The sequence below is a fragment of the Macrobrachium nipponense genome, chromosome 30 (genome assembly GCF_015104395.2).
Source record: "Macrobrachium nipponense isolate FS-2020 chromosome 30, ASM1510439v2, whole genome shotgun sequence".
Taxonomy (NCBI): Eukaryota; Metazoa; Arthropoda; class Malacostraca; order Decapoda; family Palaemonidae; genus Macrobrachium; species Macrobrachium nipponense.
In genome coordinates this window covers 7,167,877-7,185,215 of record NC_087218.1, presented here as the reverse complement: position 1 = coordinate 7,185,215, position 17,339 = coordinate 7,167,877, and the positions used below count along the sequence as shown (strand labels likewise).

The following is a 17,339-nucleotide window of genomic DNA, read 5'->3' as shown; positions in this document are numbered from 1 at the left end:
TCCTAGACCTTGGGCGTAACAATTTCGATAAAAATAGGCTGCAATCTGCAAACTGCCGTTTCTGTGTGTATGTGTGCGTGTTTGTGTTTTCATCTTCTTCTTCTTTTAATCACACAGAGTCATGTTTCGTTTATATGATTATGATTTAATTTTTTATCAAAGTGCATTGAAAATACAAGTTGAAATACCTTAATTATAAGTGACAACATCGGATTCTTCTTTTATTAATGAATAGACGTCCCTGCTAATGACGTGAAGAGCTCAGTGTAAAGCTAAGGTCACACATTCGCGTATCAACACACGCACGCCCACGCATGAACGGAAATTGGTAGTCGGCAACAGCTTACGCCAGTAAATCGTAAATGTTCCGTAAAACATACGTAAAACAAACGGTGACGGGTCGTTTGAGCGCTGAGCTCCACCCACTGGAGCGCCGTAGCCCACTCCAGTTATGAAATGTTCAAAACAATTCGTGGGTGTATGGTCGCGCCAAATGTCACCTGACGGAGCTCTAGGCGTTGCACGTGGGACCCACGGTGACTGCAGCGGGGTAGGCGCTGGGGTCATCAGCTTTGTTTGCCGCCGCGGTTTTCTTCCCCCCGCGAGGCACGTGGGCCTCCTCATTGCGCGGTAGTCTACGGGGAAACCGACTCGCACGTTTACAACCCTGTACGACGTGGTAACGTTTTAGCGCAGTACAAAAAAGATCAGGTCGGCGCCTTCAGGTCAGCATAAGACATACAAAACTATCTCAATACAATCAATCATTTTAAATAAAGATTTTTTTTTGTATTCACTTTGAAAGTAGCAAACGAACATCTGAGTCTAGAGTAGACATACGATATGAAAAAACAAACTCACGACAGAATAATATATGACCAAAATATACACATAAGACAAAAGCAAAATTATTTACACATAAGACAAAAGCAAAATTTTTCAACACAAACTACAAAACTACATTGAGAAAAAAAGGAACTCTAATACTTGGTTCGTTTACATCTCTCTCTCTCTCTCTCTCTCTCTTCCGTCCTCGAGCTTCATCGAGAACTTATAGTGTATATATTCATATTTTAAATGTTAAGTGTCTTTTTTAGTATATATTTATATTTTATATGTTAAGTATTTTCTAAGTATCTTTATAATTCTGGTTATTTTATATATGGTACTCATTGAATTCTCTCTCTCTCTCTCTCTCTCTCTCTCTCTCTCTCTCTCTCTCTCTCTCTCTCTGTTTTCCTGTTATTTTTTATTTTTCAGTTCATACCCTTTTCATGGCGTAGTTTTTTAGTTGAAATAGCTTCATATTTTAATTAAAGTGTAAATGAGCACATTAGGTGCTCTAGGGTTAGTCTGGGGCTCTTGTAATGCATTTTTATTTTATTAATTTTGTGTGGCTGCGAATGAATCTCACTTCAACAGTTGTTATCTAAGTTCCTAAGGCTGCTGTTTTGTTTATTCCACGATGATTCAGAACAGGCGCGAATACTTCTTGCTGCATTGAATTCACAAGAGGAACTGCAAGCTCTGTTTACAGGCCGCCCCTTTTGTACCCTACGGTCCCACTACGTTGCTAGTACATTTGCGCGCAATGTACGGTGCTCTGTACGGCGCTGACTTTACGTCCGTCAGCCGGTGTCCTGTTTACCAGCTGTTCAAGGTCATTTCACCCCGAAGATGCCCACGATCCACATACGTGGGCATACGCCGTCGTGATACGTGAATGTGTGACCCCATATAAACAATCCCCATCGGCATCGCCGCAGTCATTTGTTTTTCCCACAGAAGGAAATTCTTCTCTCGGAGTGACCCGATTCATCTACGAGAGAAAAGTTTAACTTTAAAGTATCTTTAACTGACTAAGATCATATCAGTAGTGTTTATGTAGAGGATATTAAACTGCAGATATGGAAGTCTTTGTTTACAACCGATGCTCCAGAACTCGACAATGATAACTCTTGAAACTGATATCTAATATATTTTCCGACTACTGCGCATTTAGGTTTTATTTTATTTTATTTTGTGTGTGTGTGTGTGTGTTTAAGTATCCACTGCTCTAAAAGACGTTGCCATTTTATGTTTTACTACTGTTTCAGTCCTACATTTAACACCACTTTAACCATTCTAGTGCTATTCTGACAGCATTTTGGCACTAAGAATTCTTGACAGTGCAGGGGTGAAATTTTTGTGTTTAGTCTAAATCTGTGATTTATATAGCCAGATGGTCATCATGTTCTGCTTAATCACGCAACAATTTTTTTCATGGTATTATCTATTAATTCAATATCTAATTTTTGCAAAAGAAGTTTTGAGATAAGCAACGTCCTCCATACCTTAGCATTGTCAATTGTCATCAAGATAAAGTTTCCACTTGGCTATGGCACTACAGATCATACTCACATTGGAATGTGTTTCGTGAACAACATAAGAGGTAAGATAAAACAATGTTTATTCCAAACCACATTCTCTCTCTCTCTCTCTCTCTCTCTCTCTCTCTCTCTCTTTAGCTTTGTATCTGCAAAAATCCATTATGCTCGCATCGGTTAATTCCCAGGCCAGATTCAACTGTATTATTATAAAAAACAAAAGCGAAAGTAATTCAGGTAACGTTCGTCTCGCTCGAACTATCTCAAGAAATTAGAACACGACAGATAAGATATTTTTGTTCCACCCGAAATCAAGATATAGTACTAGATTGCCTCCGCACATATCACGGTGTAATGGAGTCCGGCTTAAAGGTTAATAATGCTTTGTCGTCACTTGGATTTGAAGTGTGCGCAGGTTCTAGATGCGTGACGGACGAGTATCACTGTCACCCGGGTGAGATCTCGGTATCAGCAGGAGCAGAGCAAGTTGCAGAGCAGTTACAGAGCGGTTGCCTATGAAAATGGAGAACTCCGGGTCTCTCGAGGGCCACTGGAATGAAGGTTAGTTACAGTTGGAAAGTGCTGATGGCGCTCAAGGTAGACAACTCGCAAAAGTGTAAATTGCGTGCGCGCCTTCGTCATTAATGCTCAAATATAATAATAATAATAATGTGTATTTTTGGTAGAAGACCCTCTTTTAGGCAAATACTGTTAAAAAAGAATGGCAGAATTAAGCGAGTTTGATTTTATATATTGTTTTTTTCTATTTTCCTTACAATTCGCTTCTCAGGCTCAGCGATGTTTCTGAGTAACTGACCAATATTCATATTGGGAATTTTCAAAAATCATAAATTCCCAATATGAATATTGGTCAGTTACTCAGAAACATCGCTGAGCCTGAGAAGCGAATTGTAAGGAAGGAAAATAGAAAAAACAATATATAAAATCCACGTCGCTTAATTCTGCCATTCTTTTAACAGGATAATAATAATAATAATCATCATCATCATCATCATTGAGGTAGTAGGAGTGAAAACTTGGTCTACTGTATGACGTGTATAATTTAAAGCCATGGTCTGTGGTATTTTGGGAAAAAAAAGTCTGAATTGATTATATAAAACGCGAGCGAGCAACTGCATGTTTTTAAAAGTTGATGTGGACTTTTTATACCTCCTTCGTTAAGAAGAGAGAGAGAGAGAGAGAGAGAGAGAGAGAGAGAGAGAGAGAGAGAGAGAGAGAGGTGTAGGGTACCTCACAGAACAAGTAAAATTTCCCTGAAAGTATATGCTATTGAATAAGTCAGGCAACAAACAAAAACATTGCAGATACCACCTTCTCTAGTCTGTAGTACTATTCGGGTCTTAATTATTATGGTTTTTGGATCGAAATATGCCAAAATATATTTTGGAAAAAAAGCTGAAAAAAAAATGAAATACAAAACAAGGTTCCACAGAAGGGAATGCCATGGACGGTATAGATGAAAGAGAGAGAGAGAGAGAGAGAGAGAGAGAGAGAGAGAGAGAGAGAGAGAGAGAGAAGACAGTCACGGGATGACGTATACGATTACCATGACAAAGCTGACTGATATGTTATCGACAATCTGTGATCAACACATTGCAAGTGGATCACTTGGCACGGTATTTGGGACGAAATTATGGATTGCCACTGTTGTAATAACTATTTTGGTCGTTTATATCACTGTAATGAAAAGATATTATATATATATATATATATATATATATATATATATATATATATATATATATATATATAGTATATATATAAAGTATAACTTTGTTCTTGTAGAACACAGTAGTATTTGCAAAACGAATAAAATATTATTGGCATCTGTTTAACTTAAATAAAATGGTTAAGATATTATGGTTACAGAAAAACGTCAATAGAGCTGCAGGTTTTTATATAAATATATTTCGAAAATACACGAGAACGGTCTTTTATTCTGCTATAATAATATTATAGACTCTAGAGAGAGAGAGAGTGACTGCATCTTTTGTATGCCACTCTCACTTGGAATGTAAACAGTAGATGTAGTAGTAGGCGGGATTTGCCTCTGAAACGGCTCCGTTGCTCGTTTTATTCCTCCTTTCTTTGTGTTTAAGTTTTTTTCTTTTTATCTCTGTAATGCCGTAATCCTTTTATAAATTCTGTCCAATTTTCAATTCCCTCCCCCAGCAGATCTGTAAATAAAAGAAGCCCTCAGGTTTAGGTTTAAATGGTGAGGCCTTTGACTTTGTAACGGCACCTCAAAAAAAAGCGACGACGAAACCTTCTGAATGTTTACATTTCGACTTTTACATTAGTATTGTAGTTATCATAAGTCTTCTTTCCATTCTGAAAAGGAGCCCAGTTCGACGACGAGGATGACGTTACCAGCAGCAAGGATAGGAGTCGAGTCTCCTCGATTCCAGCCGAGGTTATGATACAAGGAGACTTTCTGTCGATTCCCCGTAGGTCCATGTTTGCGTTGGCTTTTTTTTGTGGTATTTCTCATCTTCAGAATTCAGCAAGTTAACTGTTGTATCAGTCAATAACTTTGGTATCTCGCCATTTTAATATTATAAAGAAATTGATGAGTACTACCTGCATTCATCTGTAATTCAGTATTGTGTTCGGCTGTTCACGCGGTGTTATTCAAATATGTACTGTTAACATGACTTGTTATTGTAAAGTAGCTACATATAATCACACAGATACATATTTATAAGTACATATATGTCTGTGTGTGTGTGTGTGTTTAAAAACATTTTTTTTTTACAGAGCCTAAAGGCTGGGGCTGCAGACACACTCTGGTGGTCCTGGGCTTCACAGGTCTGTGCGTCACGTACCTAAACCGAATCAACTTGAGCATCGCAATCGTGGCGATGGTCGCCGTCAATTCCTCCTCTCCTGCAGGAAACGACTCCGAGATCTGTCCCTTCCCTCCGGACTGGAACGCCACGTCTGGAGACGCTACGGTGAGTTGGAGAGAGTAACTGATATGATATTTTAGTCATTAACTTAACGGTAATTTAATATCTCTTTTAACTACTGGACCAAACAAAAACGATGGGTAATTTCACTGCCGCCATATGTAAACATGCCAACCGTGAAAAGATGACTGTTGCCAGGAGAGAACAAATTTCGTCCTCACCAACAGATCAAAGGCGAATTCGACTGGGATCCGGCGATCCAGGGCATCCTTCTGGGCTGTTTCTTCTACGGCTACGCCGTCTCCAACTTCTTTGGCGGTCTGGCCGTCGAACGCTACGGCTCGCGCATCGTGCTGGCATTCAGCGTCTTCGTATCTTCCCTCGCCAGCATCGTATCTCCCATCTGCGCCAGGACTTCCATCGGGCTCTTTATCGGGGCAAGAGTCCTTTCAGGTCTGGCTCAGGTAGGGGACTTCTTCTCTGTCATTTCCCATCTGCCTCGCCTATAATAACTAGGCCTAGAGGGCGTTTCGGCTATGACGTCGTCTTGTAACTAGGCCTAGCTAGGGGACGTCTCGGCTATGACGTCATAACAAGCAAATTATTGGATTCCCTTCGTGATTCTTAACTGATGACTATGTGTGCACGAGGCCAAAGAAGAATAGTGTTTCTTGTTGAATATTACTGCTCATTCCTGTTATAATAACTATTCTTAACCGAATACAGCGGTTCTTAACCTGGGGTAACTACGATACCTTAGACCTGGGGGTACGAGACACGACAGACAGTGCAATGATATTGTGTATTTACTGTGTTTATCATACGTTTGTGATGTATTTATATTGGATGGGGGTACGAGACAATTTTCTGAGATATCAAGGGGTGCGGGCACTGAAAAAAAAAGGTTAAGAACCACTAGCATAATGTGCTTGCAACGAAAGAATGAAATTACTTTTGCTGAAAATCATTTCGTGGCTCGAAGCTTTATATCTCTGTTCTTACCTGGACACACTTCTTTGCTATTCGAGGCAGATTGCAAGCCTCTCTTCTTCCTTACTGGTGATTAACAACTCAGCCAAAAGCAAAGGCAAAAGAGGGTGGGTCTTCTACCTCAACTGATTCACTTTCATGGTTCCAGGGCCCTGTGTTTCCATGCATACACAACTTGCTAGCGACCTGGAACCCGCCGCAGGACAGAGCTCGCTTTGGGTCAGTGCTCTTCCCAGGTAAGACTGGTTGTTGAAGGTTAAGCCAGCCTTGTGCTGACACGGGAGCTCTTGCTCCTGGAGCAGCCCGTAATGTGACTGATTTCACGATTAACCCTCTACGGGCTGCTCTATGAGCAAGAGCCCGTGCTGGCATAAGGCCAGCTTAATCTCAAACCACAGTTAACCCTTTAATGTCAGGATACTTGGCCGCCCGCTGGGAAGAGTTGCCAGTGAGTCTTTAGTTGAAAAGGGACGTGTGTGTGTGTCGTTTTATTATTATTATTTTTTTTTAAGTTATCCTACTGTTTATCTTGCCTTGTTGAATCAGGCGCTTAGAAATCGTCCGTGGTGGGGGGGGGGGGTGTTTGAAGGGTAATAATTCTACACTAAGGTGGTTTACGCAAGAATAAAAAAAAATGTAAACAAACCCAATTTTTCACTTCAGTTTAGTGGTTTTCTATCACTGATATGTTACTGTGGACGTTATACAAAGTTACTCTCGCTCTTGGCATTGAGAGTTCTACACATTATTATTATTAATATTAATATTATTAATATTGATATTATTATTATTATTATCCAGAAGGTGCAAGCTTCAACACAGAATAAGCCTAAACCATCATGAGCTTCCGAAGGAAACCTGAGGCAAGCTATAGAAGATTCACATCAACCGTGCATCTGATGTCTATGCCAGTCCCTTACGATGTGCCTGATTGGCTGTTGATAAGCCAATTACAGGGCTGAAAACTCTCAGTCTCTCTCGAGAGTTCACATAGGTAGGATGCATGTTCCACCTCTCCTGATGGATATGTCTTTAAAAAGTATCCCCCAGGAGAGGTGGAACGTACATCCTGCCTATGTGAACTCTCGGGAGAGACTGAGAGTGTCCAGCCCTGTGATTGGCTTATCAAGAGCCAATCAGGAGCCTCGTAAGGGACTGGCCTAGACATCAGATGCACGGGTGATGTGAAGCTATTATAGTAACCTAACGGCAAACAGAGCTATAAATAAAGAAATAAATCTATAAATAAATAAATTGATAGATATATAGATAGATAAGTTTATAAATAGATAAATGTATGATGCAGTAATCTATCTTCCTTCCCTCCTAAGGAGTCAACATAGGCACGATCCTGACTCTATCTCTCGGAGGCTTGATGAACGAATCGGACTTCCTCGGGGGCTGGCCGTCCATCTTCTACGTCTTCGGCGTCCTCGGGATCCTGTGGTGCATTCCATGGCTCATCTTCATGCGGGACTCGCCCCAGAAGCATCCTAAGATCTCTCGAGAGGAACTCAACTACATCGAGGCGCAGGGGTCTACTGTCAGGACTACCGTGGTAAAAACGGAAGGACAAATCTTGACAGTCGGTTATTTCTGGTCTCACCTCCTGACGCTGGAAGGTCTTGTCATTAGATATTTCAGACTTGTCGCTTACTCTGGGAGTAAGCCTACAAACTACTTTGTTTTTGTTGGGTAGGATAGGTAAGGTTAGTGGAAGAGCAAAAAAAATGTCTGAAAAAGGTGTTTCGCGTTGAGTTAAAAATACAGGAATTTTAAAATAGGATATTTACTTTTCTGTTTTTTTTTTTCTCCAGAGAATGAAAATCCCATGGCGCGACGTCCTCACCTCCGTCCCTTATTGGACTCTGATAATTATCGCCTGGGGAGACAGCTTCGGATTCTACACTTTCCTGACAGAGGTCCCCACTTACCTGAAAAATATACAACACTTCGGGTCGGCAGACGTAAGAGAATTATGATCCGATGGTTAGCATAACTATTACACTTGAGATCCCTTAAAAGGTTCCAGTTACTTTATAACTTTGCCTGTCACTGTCTTTTTCCTCTTCTTGTTCTTGTTCTTGTTCTTGTTCTTCTTCTTCTTCTTCTTTTTTATTTTCTGTGAGCGAAATGAAGTACCGTTGGGCTTCTCTCGTTTACTGAAGTAAGCAGCTGGACCAGGTGAGTATATGCTGCAAATGAGTAACCTATATCAGGTGCTAAATAGCATTATCAGTTCTAGTTGTCAAAAGCGTCCACTCTCGCCAAAATACGTAATAGCTCTATTGTAACGACAGCCCTCTTGCTTGTATACTAAGGAGCAAAGGAAAATACAAAATAAAAAGATCTAAAATTGAGCCCTCGGCGTTTTGGTAAAGGAGATTCCCAGTGCAAAGGTAAAACCAAAGCAGGGTTACTTTACTTTACTTTATCTTCCTGCCACTGGCCAGTGGCATAAGGCTGATACAGTTCATCTCCATCTGTCTCTATCCCGAGCCATTTCCGTTGCTTCCTCTAGGTTATGGATTTCATCCTCAAGATCCCTGACAATTATGTCTATCCACCTCGTTCTTGGTCTACACAGCGGTCTTCTTCCTATTTCTCCTGCTCTCAGTACTCTCCTGGGGTCTCTATTCCCATCCATCCTCTCAACATGTCCAAACCATTTCAGCCTTCCCCTCTTCAGCCTGATACTGACTGGCCTTTAGAATACCAAAATGTTCTGTTCTTTATAGAACTCTCCCTCGGGTAGTGTTTATTCAGACCTTTCCTGAATGGGAGTTCAAGCCTTTTCAACACATTTATTATCAACGATTTTTTTTTTTTAGCTAAAGTTCACTTAATGCTGTTTGTTGACAGTGTAACTCAATATAGTACTTAGTTGAATACATACTTTAGGTATGAATAGCAAGGAATAGAACATACAAGAAAATCAAAAGCTTCAACACAGAATAAGCCTAAACCATCATGAGCTTCCGAAGGAAACCTGATAATAAATGGGTACATTTTGTAAATATATAGTTATATATTTACAAAATGTACCCATTTATGCATTGACACATTCAAATCAAACGTGTAGGTATACAAATATCCAGAGATCAAGTACCATACCCCCAGTATGTGATTCTCATACCCCCAAGGGGGTTATGGGCACCCCCTGTTGAGAACCCCTGCCATAGGAACATCAAGATAATACAAAGAAGCGCTGACAAGAATTTCTTCGCAGACGGGACTCACCTCCGCTCTACCGCACCTGGCTGCGGCTCTCGTGTCGTTCGGCTGGGGTGCGACGGCGGACCTGCTAATTGCTAGGACGAGTATGTCTGTCACGGCTGTGAGGAAACTGTCTACTGGACTTGGTAAGATACCGAGGTGATATTTTTCAAGCTCTCTCTCTCTCTCTCTCTCTCTGCATATATAGGTATATATTATATATATAAAGGTATAAGCCACGAAGGAAAGTGAAACACTGGAGTAGCTGCAAGATCTTTCGACTCAAGTTTTTCACTTTTATTCGTGCCTTATATACCTTAATTTATGCATTTGTCACGTTCCAAACTTTCGTGATTCAGTTATACATTATATACATATGTATATATATTATATATTAAACATATATATATATGTATTGATATATATAATATATATTATATATATTATTATTACTATATATATTATATTCTAAGTGCTTCGTAATAATCCCTTCGAGAAGATAAACCTCACTCCCTTCATAAGCAGACAAAAATCACACGCCATATACTTTTAAACATATCTCAATAATCCTGTAATGCTTCGCTTTTAGTATTGAATCTATCTCAATAATCCTGTTATGCTTCGCTTCTAGTATTGAATCTATCTCAATAATCCTGTAATGCTTCGTTTCTAGTTTTGAATCTATCTCAATAATCCTGTTATGTTTCGCTTCTAGTTTTAAATCTACCTCAATAATACTGTTATGCTTCGCTTCTAGTATTGAATCTATCTCAATAATCCTGTAATGCTTCGATTTTAGTATTGAATCTATCTCAGTATCCTGTAATGCTTTCTTTTTTCTAGTTTTGAATTCTGTCTCAGTAATCCTCTAATGATTTCTCTTCTAGTTTTGAATCTATCTCAATAATCCTGTAATGCTTCGTTTCTAGTTTTGAATCTATCTCAATAATCCTGTCATGCTTCGCTTCTGGTATCGAATCTATCTCAATAATCCTGTAATGCTTCGTTTCTAGTTTTGAATCTATCTCAATAATCCTGTAATGCTTCGTTTCTAGTTTTGAATCTATCTCAATAATCCTGTAATGCTTCGTTTCTAGTATTGAATCTATCTCAATAATCCTGTTATGCTTCGCTTCTTGAGACACTGAAAATTCTGATTATTCGCGTCATTTCAGAATCCACACGTTCCAATATTTTTTCTATCGTCTGTCTGTCTGTCTGTCTCTGTGTAAAAGGGATGTACGTGGCGTCCCTCAGTCTGGTAGCGATGTGTTTCGTCGACTGCAATTCGACGCTGGCCGTAGTCGTCTTGTGTGTGTCGGTGGGCGTCAACGCCTGCGGCAGCGTCGGGGGCGCTATAGCCGAGCAGGACATCGCGCCTAACTTGACGGCGGCGCTGAAGGGCATCTCGAACACCGTAGGGGCCGTGTCGGGGATAGTGGCGCCTCTCATCACGGGACTCGTCACTTCGGATAACGTGAGCCAAGGCAGCCATCTTGGTTTTTTTTTCGATTATAAATCACAGCGTTACGATAATAGCTTCGCTTATCTCGAGAGTTCAACTTTGGCATAACACGGTTATCTTAATGAGTTAAAATGTCATAGCATGATATTACTTGAGATTTTTTTTATTATTAATATAAAGCATTTCCATGATTACAAAAGTTCAGTGTACATCTTTCTCTTAATTCTTAACTGGTAAATTATAAGTGGCCAACATGTCTGAACTTAGGTCTCACCATCGCCCTAGCAACCTACCGTCAAGAAATCGTACGCACTGTCGGCAAGGATGCCATAGAGCCTGGCCAGAGGATAATAGTGAAGCCTTCAGGTTCCATGTTTACGGCAGTTGTTAATTTTTTTTGTTAGATTACTATAATTTCTTTTTTCTCTTACGTCCTGTTTTCCCTTCTCAGCAAACGATAGATGCGTGGCGTACAGTGTTCCTGACAGCCGCGGTGACTTACTTCGTCAGCTGCACGGCTTACTTGCTCTTCGGAACCAACAAAGTCCAACCCTGGAACTTACCAAAAGATGAGAGAGTAAAAGGTGCGGTTTCCTTTGGTCTGTCTTTTCTTGGTGCATATTTCAGCTGTTGATGATTGTTTCTTATTGTAGGTTTCCCCCGAATGTACTACACAGCATAATTAGGACTTTGCTATGCGTGTTGGCATGGATTTCCTCTACTTCAATTGCAAAGCTTATGCATCCCTGCCTTAGAATGGTGTCGCTTTTAATAACTGTCCTTTTTTTTATTTATCTATTTAATTTTTGGAGTTGCCGTAATAGGTCGTTAAGTATAATCAATAATCAATTGTTCAAAATATATCATTTTAAAAATCCGGAGAATTACCGAAGTATTTGAGTTCATGGCCAAAGAACTGTCTACAAACCTGAACAATAGATTTCAGTTAACTATATGTTGACATGATTGTTAATATTATACTCAGATATTTATTAAATTAAATGTTTTACACCCGTCACGTGAGATGCTAATAAAAAAAACTGTACCTTGAAATCATGCTCCAACTAATGTTGCACTTTTTTTATTTCAGGAAAAAACAAACCCTAAACGCCAATGCTCTAGGAAGTGTCAACTTCACCGAACCTCTGGCGCGAAGATGAAGAAGGTTCAAGGCCTCAGTCCCTGGTTTTCGAGGATTCCGAATCGTTTTCAGTGGGTTCGAACGATTTGGAACCTTTCTTGAGTTTCTTCATAGGGATTTGGAATAACTTCAGATCCCTCTTCACAATATGTTCAGACGATTTTGAACCTCCCTTCATGGGGACGTGGAATAACTTCAGATCTCCCTTTGCAATATATTCAGACGATCTCGAACCTTTCTTCACAGGGACTTGGAACGCCTTCAGATCCCTCTTCCCAATATGTTCAAACGATTTTGAACCTCTCCTCAGGGATGTTGGAACACCTTCAGATCTCTCTTTCCAATACGTTCAGGCGATTTTAAGACTCCTCTTTTTCCACTCGTGTTGAGTGCATTTTATTCTGAACGATCGTACAAAATGACACTTGTACGTCAAGTTGTTTTTGTTGACTTTGAGATGAAATTTTGCTTTAAGCATTAACAGAAAAAAATCACCAGCGTTTGAAAATCTGCTAAAAGAATTCCGTAAAATTATGGCATTGATAAGTGGGCCATGCCAAAGCTTGTAAATATAAAGTTTAATATAAATTAATTGTTATAGATCGTAATAAAAATATGACAACGATTACAGCTCATTCTTATCTTCATTCTCGTTACTATAATCATCTGTATCTGTATGAATATTCCCATTGTGGTTATGATATAAATTTCTTATATAGGTTTAGTTCCTACATGAAATTTATATGACGAAGCTTTTTTTTTAAAAAACATATTCATCACTATCTGTAACATAAACGTCATTCAGTCTTATTGTTTTCTGATAGTGTATCTTCCTCAAGAGAACAGCAACAGAAATCAGCGCCTCAGCGGCGTGGTTGGTATGGTATTAGCGTCCCACCTTGGTGGTCGCGGGTTCGATTCTCGGCCATTCCACTGAGGAGTGAGAGATGTGTATTTCTGGTGATAGAAGTTCAATCTCGACGTGGTTCGGAAGTCACGTAAAGCCATTGGTCCCGTTGCTGAATAACCACTGGTTCCATGCAACGTAAAAGCACCATACAAACAAACAAACAAGCAACAGAAATCAATGCAATAATGTTTAACTGAACCACTAAAATAGAGGCAAATGCCACGAAGGACAGACTGGGTAGTAAAGGACAGAAAGTCGAAAGGCCTAGCACCACTCTCGGTTGCCTCACTCTCCCGAGTTGATTTTGCCTTTATCAATACAATAATACTTCATCTGTGACGCTGAACAGCGAGCCAAGAATATAATGAATACATAATATATTTCAAACAAGCTCTGAAAAGACTGAATGTGGCTTTGGTGGTGACAGTAGGAGGAGTTGATGATGTTTCCTGTAGAAATTGAGCTGATGATGTTTCCCGTAGAAATTGAGCTGATGATGTTTCCCGTAGAAATTCTGTTGAATGTGAATAATAAAAATAGAGAAATTACCCTTCGATGTGACTTAAAAATCATGATTATTATATTTTCTCGTCTTTTCATAACTTCACTAGCAGTGGCAAACAGCTTCTACATCCCCACTTGATTTCTGAACACAACCAAAAAGAAAAAAAAAAGGAGTCCAGTTAGTTTTTAAATTACCATAAGTTTTGTGAACTAAATTTGAGATTTTTTGTTGGAGATTACCAATATTTTTATTAACATAAAGTTTCATAAGTCTTTGGAACATGACCTCAAATGGTAAAAAGAATCTGGCATAGTTGGGTCTAAAAGATGGCAGACAACAGAAAATCTCAAATTTAATTCACAAAACTTATGGTAATTTTAAAACTAACTGGACTCCTTTTTTTAGACAAACTGATCTGAGTATACTCTTAAACCTGAAAAAACGCCAGGACACAGAAAATCTCAAATTTGTTCACAAAATACTTATGTAATTTTAAAACTAACTGGACTCCTTTTATTTTAGACAAACTGATCTGAGAATACTCTTACACCTGAAAAATCGCGAGGACATTGTAATTTGTAAGCCCGATAAAGGCAAAGGTGTTGTGATTATGATTAAGAACGATTATGTGGAAAAAATGGAAAATATTTTGTCTGATACCACCAAATTTAAAGCTCATGTTGAACCCACTTTTCTCGACATATACAAAAGGGAAGATAAAATCAATAGAATGTTAAGGAAAATCAAAAGTGAAAATATTATCAATGGCACTACACATCAACAACTATTTGTGACTGGCTCTTCTTTCGGTATTTTGTATGGCCAACCCAAAATTCACAAGCCTAATATACCTCTTAGACCCATTATGGCTGCCTATAATAGTCCTTCGTTCTCTATCTCCAAATTTTTAGCCGGTTTACTTTCTGAATATAGTAGCAATGAATTTTCTTTTAAAAATGGGTACGAATTCCAACAGCAAATTACCAACCAAGATGGAAACTATTACATGGTAAGTTTTGATGTAGAGTCTCTTTTCACAAATGTCCTACTTAATGAAACAATCAATATTATTCTAGATAAGGTTTTTATTAGCGAAGATACAGTTTTTCATGGTTTTAACCGATCAATCTTTAAACAACTACTTGAACTTGCAGTGCAAGATTCAATGTTCATCTTAAATAAGCAACTCTATTCGCAGGTCGATGGAGTTGCCATGGGGTCGCCTCTGGGCTCCATTTTTGCTAACTTTTCTATGTCTGACCTTCAAACGAAATTTTAAAACCAGTGTAATCATAATTTTAAACCGTCTTTTTATCGCAGATATGTTGATGACACTTTTGTGTTGTTCCAGAACTCTTGGCAATGTTCTTTATTTTTAGAATATATTAATCAACTCCATCCAAACATTCAATTTACCATGGAGGTAGAGAGCGAAGGTAGTCTTCCATTTTTAGATATTAATGTAGCGAGACATAATTCCGATTTCACTACTTCTGTTTACAGAAAGCGGACATATACGGGCTTAGCCAATAACTACTATAGCTGTTGTCAATATTCTTGCAAACTTAATACCATCTACACCTTGGTCCATAGAGCTCTAAAATATTCTTCAACTTGGCAAATATTTCACAAAGAAATAGTCTTTTTATTCAACTTTTTCAAGATAAACTCCTATCCACAAGATATAATTTATAAAATCACCAATAAGTTATTAACACAATTTTTACAACCTCCAACTGTCAACTTTGATGTTCCTAAAGAATTATTCTATGCCTAAATCCCGTATATGTCTGACTAAATTTTCCTTAAATCTCACACGAATAATTGAACAGGAAATCCCCTGTCTTAACGTCAAACTTATTTCCAACAACCCATGTACAATAGGATAATTTTTTAATTTCAAAGATCGCCTGCAGCCCTTCATGCGATCCAATGTGGTTTATAAATTCACATGCCCTGGATGTCCGGGCTCTTACGTTGGATCGACGCGGAGGTTACTGCAGGTCAGATATTGCAGCCATTTGGGTTTTAGCTTTCGCTCTGGCCAAAGAATCAAGCAGCCAGAATTTTCTAATATTAGAAATCATGCCGCATTATGTAAAACCGAAGTCCTGAAACAACACTTCTCAATAATTGGTTATGTAAGGGACCCAGACCACTTAACAACTTTAGAATCATTATATATTAAAAGACTGGTTCCCTCTCTCAATAGTAATACTTCCTCAGCAACTTTGTATCTGGCATAGTTGTCGTCTGGCCTTGGACGCCATTGTATGTCATTCCCTCTTCTCTCCTGCTTGAGGACGGTTGGTGTTTTGGTAATGTCTTTTTTGTTTTGTTTTGTGTGCTTTTTATGCTTTTACTTTTATTTTTAACTTGTAAATTTTAATTGCATTGTGAATTCCTTTTATGCTAATAATGTATTTTATTGTGTCTTTTACTTTTCACAGACTGATGATGCACTGAGTAGTGCGAAACGTTTTTTCTGTTAATAAACTTGGCCTTTTTAACAACATGTGTATCATGGACCCTCCTGAAGTCTATATATATATATATATATATATATATATATATATATATATATATATATATATATATGAATAACTTGATCACGAAGTATATAAAACGTGATGCTATGTATAAATAAAGGCTTTTGCCACGAAGGAAAAAATGAAAAGCGAGATAGCCAAGCACTTTACTCAGTTGTGCCTGGGTAAAGGGTCGCACTAGACCGAAAGTGCTTGGCTATCTCGCTTCTCATTTTTTCCTTCGTGGCAAAAACCTTTATATATATATATTATATATATATATATACGTAATATATATATATATATATATATATATATATATATATATATAGGTGGCAATAAAACTGGCAATTCCTAAATCTGTTGATAATCATAATATTAATATTAAAATGGAAAAAATATTATGAAATAACACTTATACGTTATCAATCAGAGCATTATCGAAGCTTTTTATTACGTGAACGAATTCACAAACATAATCTGTGGTTATGATGAGGTCAGCGATAAGATAAAACGAAAATCCTTAAAAGGTACTTGAACAGGATAATGAGAGCATCCTTTCTAATCGAGTGCGGCGTTGTGCCCTCACATGATAATAATAGTAATGATAATAGTAACAATAATAACTGAAGCAGAAATAACATTATAATAATAAAACATAATAAAAATAAAAATAATAAAACAAAAAAGTAAGACTAAAATAATAGAGAATAAAAATTAATATAATAAAATATAAATAATGAAAAAATAAATATATAAAAATAACAATAATAATAATGATAATAATAATAATAATAATAATAATAATAATAATAATAACATAAAATGAATATAGAATAAAAATAATATAAATATAATAGAAATAAAAATAAATATAAAGAAAAAATAATACAATAATATAAAAAATGATAGTAATAATAATAATGATAATAAAGACATAATAAAAAATAAAAATAATAAAACAAAAAAGCAAAACTAAAATAATAGAAAATTAAATAGAATAATAGATATAAATAATAAAAATAAGAATAAATATATAGAAAACAAATGGTAATAATAATAATAATAATAATAATAATAATAATAATAATAATAATAATAATAATCAATGATGTCGCAATACCATGGGACACCAGAGTTGTAGAGAAAGAGAGGGAAAAAATGGATAAGTATCAAGATCTGAAAATAGAAATAAGAAGGATATGGGATATGCCAGTGGAAATCGTACCCATAATCATAGGAGCACTAGGCACGATCCCAAGATCCCTGAAAAGGAATCTAGAAAAAC

The 17,339-nt window shown here is 37.6% G+C and overlaps 1 protein-coding gene across 2 annotated transcripts; it reads left to right on the top strand.

The window, feature by feature from the left end:
• Positions 1–2,741: 2,741 nt before the first annotated feature.
• LOC135202246 (putative inorganic phosphate cotransporter) lies at positions 2,742–12,733 on the top strand. 2 transcript variants are annotated; one of them, XM_064231518.1, is made up of 11 exons: positions 2,772–2,927; positions 4,727–4,834; positions 5,145–5,341; positions 5,524–5,760; positions 6,435–6,522; positions 7,618–7,844; positions 8,104–8,253; positions 9,516–9,648; positions 10,738–10,979; positions 11,419–11,551; positions 12,058–12,733. In XM_064231518.1, the coding sequence occupies exons 1-11, from the start codon at positions 2,882–2,884 to the stop codon at positions 12,072–12,074; spliced, it is 1,578 nt and encodes a 525-aa protein (XP_064087588.1). In that variant the 5' UTR covers positions 2,772–2,881; the 3' UTR covers positions 12,075–12,733. The 2 variants fall into 2 exon arrangements, with proteins under 2 accessions (XP_064087589.1, XP_064087588.1); XM_064231519.1 differs by lacking the exons at positions 10,738–10,979; positions 11,419–11,551; positions 12,058–12,733 and having other exon boundaries at positions 2,742–2,927; positions 7,618–7,950; positions 8,104–8,275; positions 9,516–9,649.
• The last annotated feature ends 4,606 nt before the right edge of the window (positions 12,734–17,339 follow it).